The sequence below is a fragment of the Notechis scutatus genome, chromosome 9 (assembly GCF_049901735.1).
Source record: "Notechis scutatus isolate UNSWTSFEM ecotype Mainland chromosome 9, rNotScu1.2, whole genome shotgun sequence".
In the NCBI taxonomy this organism is placed as follows: Eukaryota; Metazoa; Chordata; class Lepidosauria; order Squamata; family Elapidae; genus Notechis; species Notechis scutatus.
In genome coordinates this window covers 20,019,934-20,034,151 of record NC_142017.1, presented here as the reverse complement: position 1 = coordinate 20,034,151, position 14,218 = coordinate 20,019,934, and the positions used below count along the sequence as shown (strand labels likewise).

General features: G+C 43.3%; 1 protein-coding gene across 5 annotated transcripts in view; it reads left to right on the top strand.

Moving 5' to 3' along the window:
* LOC113420285 (adhesion G protein-coupled receptor G1-like) overlaps nucleotides 1-14,218 on the top strand; it is a 79,804-nt gene that overhangs the window by 60,695 nt on the left and 4,891 nt on the right. For 3 of the 5 annotated variants that reach the window (XM_026680129.2, XM_087971715.1, XM_087971716.1), the window contains exons 8-12: nucleotides 3,592-3,637; nucleotides 3,986-4,089; nucleotides 4,557-4,675; nucleotides 8,568-8,836; nucleotides 11,271-11,379. In XM_026680129.2, coding sequence (XP_026535914.2) covers nucleotides 3,592-3,637; nucleotides 3,986-4,089; nucleotides 4,557-4,675; nucleotides 8,568-8,836; nucleotides 11,271-11,379 — 647 coding nt within the window. Of the gene's footprint in view, nucleotides 1-3,591; nucleotides 3,644-3,985; nucleotides 4,090-4,556; nucleotides 4,676-8,567; nucleotides 8,837-11,270; nucleotides 11,380-14,218 lie in introns of all 5 variants that reach the window. The other 2 variants (XM_087971713.1, XM_087971714.1) reach the window with 1 other exon arrangement.

Here is a 14,218-nt window from a genome sequence, read left to right as displayed (position 1 = left end):
TGTAATGCCATAAAATTACACCTGATATTTAGCATATTTTCCCCACCAGTATATTCTGGGATTTTGTTCATCACACAGTGCAAATCGAAAGACTATTCTTTAAATTTGTTCAGCCCTTGGGGAATTGGTTCCTTTGTACACTAATATGTCATGCAGCTCAAAATAAAACAGTACATCACTCCTAGGGAAACAACGTGCAAATATGTGGCTACAAGTGGAAGACTTTTCTAAGCAGCAGTCAACTAGTAAGCTACGAAGGAGAAATGTAGAATGTTCCTTTGTAATCAGAAATAACCCATTTCTTTTCTTTTTTTCCCCCGAATATGCTTTGGCTTCTTTCAAATTCTCCCCCAACTGCTTTAATTTCTGAAGTTTAAACAGGATAATTTTGTTTTCAAAGCAGTAGCTCTCAATCAATCAGAATAGAGCTGGAAGGGACCTGGGAGGTCTTCTAGTCCAGCCCCTGCTCAAACAGGAGATCCTATACCATTCCAGACAAATGGCTGTCCAGTCTCTTCTTAAAAACCTCCAGTGATGGAGCGGCTACGATTTCTGGAGGCCAGCTGTTCCACTGGTTAATTGTCCTCCCTGTTTGGAAGTTTGTCCTTAATTCCAGGTTGCTTCTCTCCTTGATTAGTTTCCATTCATTGTTTCTTGTCCTGCCCTCTGATGCTTTGGAAAATAACTTGACCCTCTCTCCTCTTTGTGTCAGCCTCTCAAATACTGGAAGACTGCTATCCTGTCCCCCTTAGTTCTTCTTTTCTGTAGACTAGACATATCCAGTTCCTGAAACCGTTCTTTGTATGTTTTAGTCTCCAGGCCTTTAATCATCTTAGTTGCTCTTCTCTGCCCCTTTTTCCAAACTCTCCACATCTTTTTTGTAGTATGGTGACCAAAACTGTATGCAGTATTCCAGGTATGGCCTTACTAAGGCTTTATAAAGCAGTACTAAAGCTTCACATGATCTTGATTCTATGCCTCTGTTTATACAGCCAACAATTGTGTTAGCTTTTTTGGCTGCTGCCACACATGGCTGGATCATGTTTAAGTCATAGACTCCAAGGTCCCTCTCACAGTTACTGTTTTTGAGCCAGGTGTCATGCCCCTGTCAAAATCTGATTTGGAGGGGGAGGCGGAGCAGCTGACAGGCAGTTGGAGTGTGGCTCCGTTGGCGGTGGAAGAAACTGGGGAAGAGCACAGTCCGGCTGGGCAGAGTTGGGGAAAGGTAGAGCAAGGCAGAGGGAATTCAGAGGAAGACCCAGGCCCACTCCCTCTTCATCCTAGGGCACTCAGGGAGGAATGGAGAAGGGAGCAATGTGAGTTATGTGGCTTATGGGGGAGGAAACAGCCCTGATTCCCTTCATTAGCTGCAGTTGGGAACACAGTGTTTATAAAGGGAAGTTGCACACAGCAAACTGTTGAGAGCAAATCATGAATTATCTGGTATTGTTGAGGCTTATCTGGGTTCCTGGCATCTTCCCAACTGTGTGTGTTTGGCTGTGCTTTCAAGTCTGCAATTCCTTCTCCTGCCCTGTCAAGTTAATTATTGCAGCATGGTTTGTGTGGATTTTTATTTACAGTTTTTATGTACGTTGTTTTCGGACTGAATTTCTTCCACTTAAAGACTGTTGTTGGGAGAATTTTTTCTCCAGCTGAAGGTAACCTGGACATTGGGAGCAAAGTTGGAGGTATTAAAGGGACATTTCTTATTTATGTGACTGTGTTGCCTTTGCGACACGCCCCAGGTCATCACACTAGGTTTTGCCTAACCTGTACTTATACATTTGGTTTTTCTTGTCCAATTATAAAACCTTGCTTTTCTCCATATTAGGCCGAAAGGGGTGGATGAACTGCCAAGCATGTGCCTCTGTTTGGGCAGTCGAAAAATTCAACAGACGTTATGTCTAGCACTGTGTTAATTGACTTTTAAGAATCATAAAGAACATCCACCTTAATTTTTAATGTTGCATTACATTTTCTTAGACAAGGAAAGAATAAAGTCTTATAGGTAGTCTTTGACTAGTGGCCACAGATGGGGCCGGAACCTCAGTTGCTAAAGTGAGGCAGTTGTTAAGTGAGTCACGTTCGATATTATGACCATTTTGGCCATGCTTGTTAAGTAAATGACTTACCAGTTAATTGAATCCTGCAGTCATTAAGCGAATCTGGCTTTCCCCCATGGAATTGGCTTGTTGGAAGCCTTCTGAGAAGGTCACAAATGCAGATCGCGTGACCCTGGGATGCTTCAATCATCATAAACAGATGCTGGTTGCCAAGCGCCTGAATTTTTGATCATGTGACTGCAGGGATGCTATGAGATTTGTAAGTGCAAGGACCAATTGTCGTAAGTCACTTTTTTTTTCAGTGCCAGCCTAATTTTGAATGGTCGCAAAAGGAATGGCAGTGTGATGACCCGGAGTGTAACATAAAAGTAACAAAATCCAAAACGTAAATAAATGTCCCTTAATGCCTCCAACTTGGCCCCGCTGTTCAATAATTCTCAGTTGGAGATAAAACGTACTCAAAAATAGTCTTCAAAAGAAAGCAATACAGTCCAAACTTAATGAGCAGATAGAGGTGAAATAAAAAACCAAAACAAACTACAATGAAGGAAATTGCACAACGGATCAGGATAAGTAATTACCAACTTCAAGGAGATAATATGGCACAGTCTGTGGGAAGAATGCCAACCAAGATAACTTCAGTCCAAAATAAAACACGCTTTGCTTCTGGCAATGCTGTGTTTTAACCGTCTCTCTTATATACTATTCTTCCCAGCTGCAACCAATGAGGGGGATCATGGCCGCTTCCTCTCATAAGCCAAGTTGTTTCCTTCTCCGTTCTTCCCTGCATGCCCTAGGATGGAGAGGGGATGGGCCTGGGTCCTCCTCTGACTGCCCAACCAGCCTCTGCCCTTCCCCAACCTCCTCCACAACCTCCGGAGTCACACCTCCACTCCCTGTTGGTTGTTCCTCAGAGGAGGAACTGACTCTAACCCTCAGAGTCTGACTCTAACAAGGGCATGACAGGTTGTAATTCAAGAACTATTTGACTTTTCGGAAGTCTCTTCAGATGTAGGTGTGTTTCTGGGCACGGCGGTTAAAGATGGTGATGTAGTTATTATTTGCTTAGATTGATTCAGCTCTGTGGCTGCTGTTTATGTTTTATGTTGTGTTGTTGTCTTGTGGTGAATTCTTCTAAACATAACCAGAGCCATTCGACAGCTTTCAAAGGGAATTGAACAATTATTTTAGACAAATAGGTCTCCCAAGAGATAAATAATCACATTTCCCTGTATTTTTCTTGTGAGATGTGTTGTGTTCGCTATTTGAGTGGTGCGGTGGCCTAGAGATGGAGCTCTCACCTCACAATCGGGAGGCTGTGAGTTTGATCCTAGGTAGAGGCAGATATTTCTCTCTCTAGGAACGCTGAGAATCATAAATTCTGCACTGGTGACAGGAAGGGCACCTGGCCAGTAAACACTCAGCTCCATTCAGTAGCCCAGACTGCACCCTGCAAGGGATTATGGGGTCATTAAAAGAGGATGATGATGTGATGTGTTCAACTATTTGGATTTTGGTTTTATTTCAGAGGAATTTGACTCCCACCTGTGTGTTCTGGGACGTGGGCTCCAAGGGTAAGTGTCGAAAGAAGTCGGGGTATGAAAGTGAAGTTTTGAAGCGCTGCTCTGGACTTCTCCTTCAGTGATTTCTGCACTTGTTCATTTGTGAAAAATGCAGCTGCAGTTAACTAAGATTAGGCTCCAGATAATACGATATATGGAAAGTCACTTTGGTGCGTAATAGATAAGATTAGAAATGAGGAGATTGTGAGTTCTAGTCCTGACCTGGGCACAAAGCCAGGCGGGTGATGGAGAGACATTGGCCGAGACAGGGGGAGGAGTCAAATGGGGAATTAGTCTGGAATCCCCACATGGACACCAGAAGACGAATCATTTGTGAAATCAAAATCTTTTCGATTTTAGACAGCCGCCCTGCCAAGTGGAACGCATCAGGGTGTGAAGTGGTGAAAGGGGAACATCAAACAACCTGCCTTTGTGACCATCTCACCTTCTTTGCAGTGCTCATGGTGAGTCTCTTGCAGATACTGCAGATACTGATCTCACAGTAATCAGGAAGCTGTGAGTTCGATCCTAGGTAGAGGCAAATATTTCTCTCTCTGGGCACAATGAGATTATATTTGCTGGGGGCGGGGGGGGGGGGGAAAACTCTGCATTGGCGACAGGAAGGGCATCTGGCCAGTAAATGCTCAGCTCCATTCAGTTGCCCAGACTCCACTCCGCAAGGGATTATGGGGTCATTAAAAAAAGATGATGATGGTGAGTATCTTGCAGAGTATCTTGCAGGGGGCCCTTTTATATGTTGCAGAACATCTACAACTCCTGGCAATCCCAAGGAACGTAATCACTGATGGTGTTGTAATTTGATCACAGTCTGGTGCGGGTCCTGAACTCATCTGTAGAATCACTGAAAGATTTCTGTGATCTTTTCTCACCTCTCGTGCTTCACAAACCACTTCCTTCCTTCCTTCTGCAGGTTTCTTCTCCAGACATAGATCACATCCACTATGAATACCTGACTATCGTGACTTACGTCGGTTGCATCATTTCAGCTCTGGCTTCGATATTCACCATCTTCTTTTTCCTTTGTTCCAAGTAGGTTGTGTGGAGTGGGGAATTCATGCAATGTAACAATGGGAAGGGGGCACCATGCAGACGTCTATGGGACAGATGTGGACAGAAGTCTATGGGAGGTGGGAGTCTGTGTGCATTGGAAGGATGGATGTTTTCTGAGATGGACAGAGGTCAATGTCCTATGGCTGTCCAGTCTTTCGGACCTCAGTTTCCTTGAGCCCCAACCAGAACTGCTAACAGCAATGGACTATGAGAATGGCCTGCAGAACATCTGGAGGGAAGCAGGTTAGATCACTCAGGAATCAGGTCTTGGGGGGATCAAACCCTTTCCTACAACAGGTTCTAAGATTTTTCGTGACTGCAGCTTGGAGTTGCATACAACCAAGAACAGAATTACAATGCTCTTTGGACTTCAGTTTCCATGAGTCTCAACCAACATGGCCAACAGCATGTCAGAACTCCATGCAGAACATCTGGAGAGAGGCTGTTAGACCTGGGCCAAACTTGGTCCCTTAGGAAAGAATCATTCTCGACTCCATTTGTCAGAGAGAAAAAAATTCTTTTACTAAAAGCCAAGTGGTTACAGCAATGCAAAGCCAGAATTAAAGTTTGAGTGTGAAAATCCTTAGATTAACTTCCCCCTTCCCCAAGCCGTCCTTATCACCTCATTGCCCAGTCACATTTAGAGAAGAATGTTTTGGTAACAATCCCTCCAGAGGTGGTTATTCAGCCGGTTCTGACAGGTTCTAGAGAACCGGTAGTGGAAATTTTGCAGTAGTTCGGAGAACCTGCAAATCCCACCTCCGACTGGCCCCGCCAACCCCATCTCTTCTCTGCCTCCCATCGAGTCCCAGCTGATCGGCTGGGTCTTATTTGGTTGCCCTGTACAGGAGAACGGAGCTGGAAAGCAGGTTAGTAGGCCTGGGGAGGGAATGGGGATTTTGCATTAACCTTCCCCCGCTACACTCATCAAGGCCACCAAGTCACACCACGCCCACCAAGCCACGTCCACAGAACCAGTAGTAAAAAAATGTGAATCCCACCATTGAATCCCTGTCATAGTTGGTTAGATGGATAGGTGCTACATTCCATTCCCAGGATCATGGCCTTGAGATCTCTCCAGATGCCACAATTATCCCTTCTGGTTTCCCATGTCTTACTTGAGGTCCCTTCCCTAAATCTTCCCTGCCAATAACGTAGGACAGACTGGCACCTAGGCAAAGCATAGAAATGTGTGAAGGATGCCAGCTCTGACAGAGGCAGGTTAGAAAACTCAGGGATCAAGTTGTTGGAAGAAATATCCATCTGGTTCAGTTCTAAGCTGGGAGAAAGACACTGGAAACATGGCGGCTGTTTAATGAAGCAGAACCACATGGGTTTTGGGCAGCTGACCACATGGAGTTGAGAGTGAGAGGTTTTTATATCTTCTCTTAAGCTTTGCACTTGAGCTTCCTGTTCCTGTGCAAGAACATGTATTCTATTGGCTGTTGTCAGACTCCCATGGGGCCATGTACAAATCCTAGGAGTTTGTCTGAGATAAGTTTGGTGGAAGTTTGAGGGTGATGCAATGAAGGGGTTTGGGTTCTGCAAGGGTATTGGGTAATTTCTCTATTGTGGCAGAATGGCTTTGACCTGAAGGATAATCCCATCATCCTGGAGCTGAAGGTCTTTTGTTTTGTAGATAGCCTGGCCCAGTCTTTCCTAAGGGCACAAAATATCTGCTGGGGCTATAAAGAAAGTTGTTCTGACCCAGGCTTCATCAAACGTACTTAAACACAAACATATTTTAAAAGAAAACCCTATTTTATTGCAACGCTGGGAATTACTTTCATTCCCAGCCAGAACTAATTATAAACAGTTCCCCAAGATAAGCACATGCCTTTCAGTGCTGTGGAATGTTGCCAAAAACAGAAGTATCCAGAAACCACTCGAAGTACCAGAAAAAAACTGACCAGAATATGCAGAGCTTCAAGGAGAACTCGGGATCTATTGAATTGCTTTGCTTCCTGCAAAGGTTTCGTCATTGAGGTCTGACTTTTATCCCTTATGGGAGGGGCAATCACCTCCCAGCCTTACTTCCGAGTCACCCCTTCTGCTTCAGCTACTTTCGCCTTCTGGCAGCTCTGCACACAAGCGCACTGGGAACAGGCTCCCCTTGTTCCTCTGCCTTGCTGCTGCCAGACTCCGAAGGCTCCACTCCCAGATGGCCCTGGCCCCATCCCTGCATCGGACACAGGACCCTCATCCGAGTCCTCCTCAGACTCCCGGACTGTTTCCCTTTCTTCCTCACTGTCCGACTCTGCTGTCGTCTGCACCAACTGTCGGCGAACCACAACAAAAGTGGGGGTTGCTTTAAAAAAATATATGTGTTCTTCATTTCTCCCTTTGGGAAATATAATATTCTGCCTGTCAGAATTCCAGCGATCACCCCAATTAAATCAGGAGCCTCAGGCCAAACTTCAAAAAAACTTCAAAGATTTTATTAGGAGCGACATACTAGCATGATCTGTGTGAAGCCGAGTCGGAGATACGTAATTTGCAATCACTTATGACCCTGCGTTCCCACACCCCTCTGGGTGTATCATAATTCAGATTGTCCAACGGAACACATTCATGGGCTAGGTGTTGTTAAGCCTGGATTCCCCAACGGGTGTTAAGGAAAACAAACTAAACAGAACGTGCAGCGAAGTCAGATAGGAAGACAGGTAAATGTGTGAGATAAGTTTTCTAGTTAACACGCAGTAAAAATACAGATACGCTTGTGCTATCAAAAATATAGTTTATTCCATTTAAGAATTATAGCATAGTCAAATAAACGGTCCATTAATCATATATCAATTTCAGTCAAGTCTTGCCGGGGATACTCTATTTGCAAAGTCCGTGTTGAATAGCCAATGTCAGTTCACTTACAATAAATCAGTCCAAGTCTTTATCTTCTCTCCGTTGAGAAATATCAACATTCCTTTTTCTCTCCCCGTTCCAGCAAGAACGCAGTCATCAATCCATCCAGTAATTAGGGATCAGTAAGCCAGAGAGAGAGAGCTGCAATTGCCTCGCTTCTTATATAGTGCTTTTACAACCACACCCTTAATTACATTCTTGCAGTTAAAGTTACACACACTTTAACTAACAAACCATGATACCATATTTATTATTTTTACCCAAACCAGTTAGGGTAAACAATGTTATCCCTAACATCATCAATCATGCTCTCCAATAGAGGATTTTCCCGCCCAGCATACCCTGTTGCCTCAGTTACAATCTCTATAAGATAAGCTTGGAATGTTCATTTGCTCCTTAAGGATGGCTACTCGGAAGCCGGCATAGGAATGTTTTACAAGTTGACACTACCTTTTTAAAAATATTCCTCAAATTATTTCTGTCAGGATTCCGGCAGTTACCCCCATCTCGAGCCAAACTTCCAAAACTTAAAAAGGATTTATTGGGAGTTAACATGTCCAGCACTGCCTGGGTGTAGCCGACTCTGAGACACATCATTCATTGTCACCCTTGACCCTGGTTTTCCCCCCACCCCTGGGTGTATCATAATTCATATTCTCCAATGGGACACATCCATAGCCCAGAGTCATCCATCATGCTCTCCAGTTAGAATTTTGCACGGCAGAAACTTCGGTCACCTAGTTACTATCTTTGAAAACATTTATGGAATGCAGTTTCGGTTTGCAAGCTCTGCACTGCTCCCCCTCCCTTTCCATTGGCAACTCTAAAAAGACCATAGAAATATTTTATGAGTGGACAGTTTCATTCTTCTAGAAGAGGGGTGGGTGCTGGCTGTCTACAAAGTCTTGGGAATGAAAGCCTTTCCTACAACAGGTTCTAAGACTTCCCATAGCTGCAGCCCTGAGCTTCCTACAACCAAGAAAAGAAGTACAATGCTTTTTCTTCTCCTCAGGAAAAAGCAGAGAGACCACATTGTCTATGTCCACATGAATCTCCTCTGGAGCATCTTTCTCCTCGACATGAGCTTCCTCATCGCGGTGCCCCTGGCTCCTACCGGAGGGGACACGACTTGCAAAGCCGGCGGGATGTTCCTGCACTTTGGCATGCTTGCGTGCTTCACTTGGATGGCCATTGAGGGCTACAGTCTCTACCGGCTGGTGATTGAAGTCTTCAACTCCTATGTCAAACATTTGCTCCTCAAACTCTGCTTGGTTGGCTGGGGTGAGTGGCAGAAGGTTTGGGGGAACAAACGGGTGGGATTCGACCGGTTTGGACCGGTTTGGGTGAACTGGTAGTTCGTGGGATTGTTTGGTCCTGCCCACCTGCCCCTGCTCTTTCCTGTGCTTTATTTCCTTGTTTTGGAGCACAGCTGATTCGTGTGGTAGAGCGGTTTTTGCCACGCCTCAGCTGTTTTACTCACTGGGGCTACAGTAGAAGTATTATGGCTGAAAATGGGCTTTTTTTGAATGGTGCGCATGCATGCGAAATGCTCGATCACCAAACCGGTTGTTACAATGGTTGAATCCAGTGGTGAGATTCAGCCAGTTTGCACCAGTTCAGGAGAACCAGTTGTTAACTTGCTGGGCAGTTTGGCGAACTGGTTATTGGAAGAAATCATTAGGGCAGAGAACCGGCTGTTAAATTATTTCAATCCCACCAACTGGTTGAATCGCACCACTCAAAACAAAACTCTAGTCATCTAGAACCGCAAAGGTTATGGACTAGTTTTGTTTTTTTTTAAATTGAAGCAGACAGCGAGAGGAAGAAGTTGGTGGGCACAGCCACGAAAGATAGATGCAAAGCTTCAATTCTGCTGTGAATTCAGGAAGTGGCTTTAGATGAGCCGGTTTCTCACAGCCAACCCTTGAGATGTAGACACAGAAGAACAAGGTGGAAAAAAGGACCATATTATGGCAGCCTTTTAAAAAAGGGCATCGTGTTTGATTGTAACCTATTAGACATTTTTCAATTTTCTTGGACTTCATTCCAAAGGTTCCTTTTTCAGGAGGCAACTGGACTTTCTGGTTTTTCTTTGAAGACGTTTCGCTTCTCCCCCAAGAAGCTTCTTCAGCTCCATCATCCTGTCTGTCATGCCCCTGTTGGAGTCAGATTCTGAGGAGGAAGACGAACAGCTGACGGGGTGGGAGTGTGACTCAGTTGGCTATGGAGGAAACTGGGGAAGGGCAAAGTCCGGCTGGGCAGAGCAGGAGAGAGGTTGAACAAGGGAGACGGGGGGTTCGGAGGAAGACCAAGGCCCACCCTGTCTTCATCCTAGGGCATGCAGGGAGGAATGGATAAGGGAGCAACATGGGTTGCGTGACTTACAGGGGAGGAAAGGGCCCTGATTCCCTTCATTAGGCACACCTGGGAATGAGAGTTTAAGAGAAATGCAAGCTGAGTGCGGTAGCTGCTGGGAGCAAATGTGAGTTTGTCTTGTGTTGACTTTGCTTACCTGTGTTCCTGGCATTTTCCCAACCGTGTGGAGTTATTGCTTAGCCTTCACATCTGAAATTCCTTCTCTTGACCTGCCGGACTAATTGCCTCATTTTGCCTTGATTGGACTTATAGTTCCAGTTTTTGTTGACCATGTTTTGGACTTGATTCTCTGCAGCCAAAGGCTGTTCCTTGGAGAGTTTTTTCTCCAGCCAAAAGGTAACCAGGACATTGGGGGCAAAGTTGGAGCTAATAAAGGGACTCCTACTGATTATCTGACTATGTTGCCTTTGTGCCATACCCCGGGTCATCACACTGTCAGAGCTGAAGAAGCTTCTTGGATAAGAAGTAAAACATCTTCAAAGAAAAACCAGAAGGTCCATTTGCCTCTTGAAAAAGCACCTTTGGGACAGCCATGACCTGAATGACTGAGAATCTCCAGAGGTAACTTGGGGTTCATGTTCTTAAGAAAATGTTATGCTTTTTTAAATCTCTTCCCTTATTATCAGAATGAATTGCTCTTTTTTGATGAACAAGTTTGATTATATCGCATCATTTAATTAGCATTTTTTAAATAAAAGGCCCTTTTAATTAGAATAGAATAGAATTCTTTCTTGGCCAAGTGTGATCGGACACACAAGGAATTTGTCTTTGGTGCAAATACTCTCAGTATACATAAAAGAAAAGATACATTCATCAAGAGTCAAGACTCATCAGGTCCAACACTTAATGATAGTCACAGGGTACAATCAGCAATCAAATCATACTAGGAAACAGTCCATATAAATCGTAAGGATACAAGCGACAAAGTTACAGTCATACAGTCACAAGTGGGAGGGGATGGGTGATAAAGAGTGATGAGAAGATTAATAGTCATAGTAGTGCAGACTTTGTAAATCGTTGGACAGTGTTGAGGGAATTATTTGTTTTTGCTCTTCAGAAAAGCTGTTTTGTTTTGTTTGCTAGAATAAAACGGCTCTCCGTCTACAATGTCCTCCCCGATTCTCAGTTTTTCTTGCAAATTTTCACTTGGCTCTAATTCTAAATTCTCTGTTTCTTTTCTTAATTGGATATTTCTTTATTCAGTGCATCACTTGGCAAGAGACTAGGAGGGAAATATACGCTGCACAGTATGGAAATAGTTTAAAATCAACGGAAAACGCAAAACCTTCCGAGCGAGCAATATGGAAGAAGCACTAATGTGGTCTGTTTTCTTCTGCAGGTCTTCCCATATTCCTTGTGTGTCTCATTTTTGTGATCGACCAATCCCACTATGGCCCTACCTCTTTTAAGATCTACCAGGCTGCAGGGGAATACGCCAATTCAACCATGTAAGTTCTTGGCGCGTAGAAATAGGGTGCCCCCTACTGTCCGATGAAAAAAGTGCATTTCTCCTCGAGGATCAACAGCTGCAGAAGCTGAGATACAATTCATACTGGTAGCCCTTGATTTAGGACTAACTGAGCCCAAACTTTCTGCTGCTAAGTGGGACATTTGTTAAGCGAGTTTTTCCCCCATGTTACGACTTTCCTTGCCCTGGTTATTAAGTGAATCATTGCAGTAATTAAGTGAGTAGCAATGGTTGTTGGTGGAGCAAGTAGCCAGTTTTAAGTTTCTGGGTGTTACCCTAAAAGAGGACCTGACCTGGGGTGCCCACATTGCAGCCCTGGTCGAAAGGGCCCAGCAGAGATTATACAACCTGAGACTTTTCAGGAAACAACTGAATGAAAAACTGCTGGTGACCTTCTACTGCTGCACCATAGAGAGCATCTTAACTTACTGCCCCTCTGTATGGTTTGCCAATTGCACAGTGGCAGATAGGACAGCACTCCAGAGGGTGAACGTCATTGCCCAGAGGATCATTGGTTGCCCTCTCCCCTCTTTGGAAGAGCTTTAGAGCTCCCGCTGCCTTAAGAAAGTTCAAAACATTCTCAAAGATCCATCTCATCCCGGGCATCCCCTTTTTTTGAACTATTACCATCTGGCAGACGGTACAGGATAATAAAAACAAGGACAAATAGGCTGAAATACAGCTTCTATCCCAGGGCAGTACCTCTGTTGAATTCTGCTGTATATAGTGCAATATGAATGCAATATCAGGGGTTTTCAATTTAATGCATAGAATGTGAAGGATGTGTGTTTGTGTTTATTTTAATAGTCATGAGGTACACTGAAAATGGTATTTAATTTTGTTGTGTGAGGTGCAATGACAGTAAACTAAATTAAACTAAACTAAATAAATCTGGCTTCTCTTTGACTTTGCTTTATTGGCCAAGTGTGATTAGACACACAAGGAATTTGTCTTGGTGCATACGCTATCAGTGTGCATAAAAAGAAAAGATACATTCGTCAAGAATCACAAGGTACAACACTTAATAATAGTCATAGGATACAAATAAGCCATCAAATCATACTAGGAAACAGTCCATATAAATCATAAGGATACAAGCAAGAGTTACAGTCATACAGTCACAAGTGGGAGTGGATGGGTGATAAGGAGTGATGAGAAGATTAATAGTAATAGTAATGCAGACTTTGTAAATAGTTGGACAGTGTTGAGGGAATTATTTGTTTAGCAGAGTGATGGCATTCGGGGGAAAACGCTGTCCTTGTTTTTATTTATTTATTTATTTATTTATTTATTTATTTATTTATTTATTTATTTGATTTGTCAATCGCTTACAAGATAATAGGTATAAGTATATACATAGTTATGAATACATGAAATGGGTACATATAAGAAAAATAAAAGAAACAATAGGACAGGGACGGTAGGCACATTGGTGCGCTTATGCACGCCCCTACAGACCTCTTAGGAAAGGGATGAGGTCAATAGTAGACAGTCTAAGGTTAAAGTTTTTGGGGTTTGGGGAAGAAACCACAGAGCCAGGTAGAGTATTCCAGACATTGACCGCTCTGTTGCTGAAGTCGTATTTCCTGCAATCAAGTTTGGTGCGGTTAACCTTGAGTTTGTATCTATTGTGTGCTCTTGTGTTGTTATGGTTGAAGCTGAAGTATTCATTGATAGGTAAGTCATTGCAATATATGATTTTATATACCATACTTAGATCAGATCGAAGACGGCGTAATTCAAGGTTTTCTAGGTCTAGAATTTCAAGTCTGGTGGCATAAGGTATTCTACAACGAGTAGAGGAGTGGAGAACTGTTCTTGTGAAATATTTCTGAACTTTCTCAATTGTGCTAATATCAGATACGTAATGTGGGTTCCAGACTGATGAGCTGTATTCGAGTATTGGTCTAGCAAATGTTTTGTATGCTCTGGTTAGTAGTGTGATATTACCAGAGAAAAAGCTACGTAGGATTAGGTTAACAACTCTTAATGCCTTTTTGGCTATGTAGTTACAGTGGGCTCTAGCACTTAGATCATTAGAGATGAGGTATTCCAAGGTCCTTTACAGAGCTTGGATCATCAAGAAGGTCTTGACTATTCAGCTTGTATTTTATTTTCTGATATATTTTTTTGCCAATACATAAGACAGAGCATTTATTTGTTGAGATTTGAAGTTGCCATTTGTTTGACCATTCTGATACATAGTCAAGATCTTTTTGTAGGGTAGCAGTATTGTCTGTGGTATTGAACAGCTTTACATCATCAGCGAAGAGAACGCAATTGCTCTTAATATGATCACAGAGGTCGTTTATGTAGAGTATGAAGAGAGTTGGTCCTAGAACACTGCCTTGGGGGACATCACTATTGACAGGTACAGAATTTGATAGGACACTCCCGATTTTGACCATTTGTTGTCTGTTTGACAGGAATGCTTCTATCCAATTATGCAGTTGTCCAGAGATACCATAAGATTTTAGTTTTAGGAGTAGTTTGTCGTGTGCCACTGAATCAAAGGCTTTACAGAAGTCTATGTAGATTGCGTCTATTGTTTTGCCCTGATCGAGTTGTGTCGTCCATATGTTTTTGCAGTGTAGGAGTTGCAGATTACAGGATAGTTTTTTTCTGAAACCAAATTGTTTATTGGAGAGTAGGTTGTTTGTCTCTAAGTGGAGGATAATGGATTGGTTAATAATTGATTCCATGACTTTATAGGTGACGCAGCATAAGGAGATTGGTCTGTAATTTTCAACTAGGCTGGGGTCTCCCTTTTTGAAGATGGGGATGATCGTGGCTTGTGACCATAGTTTTGGCAAGGAGCT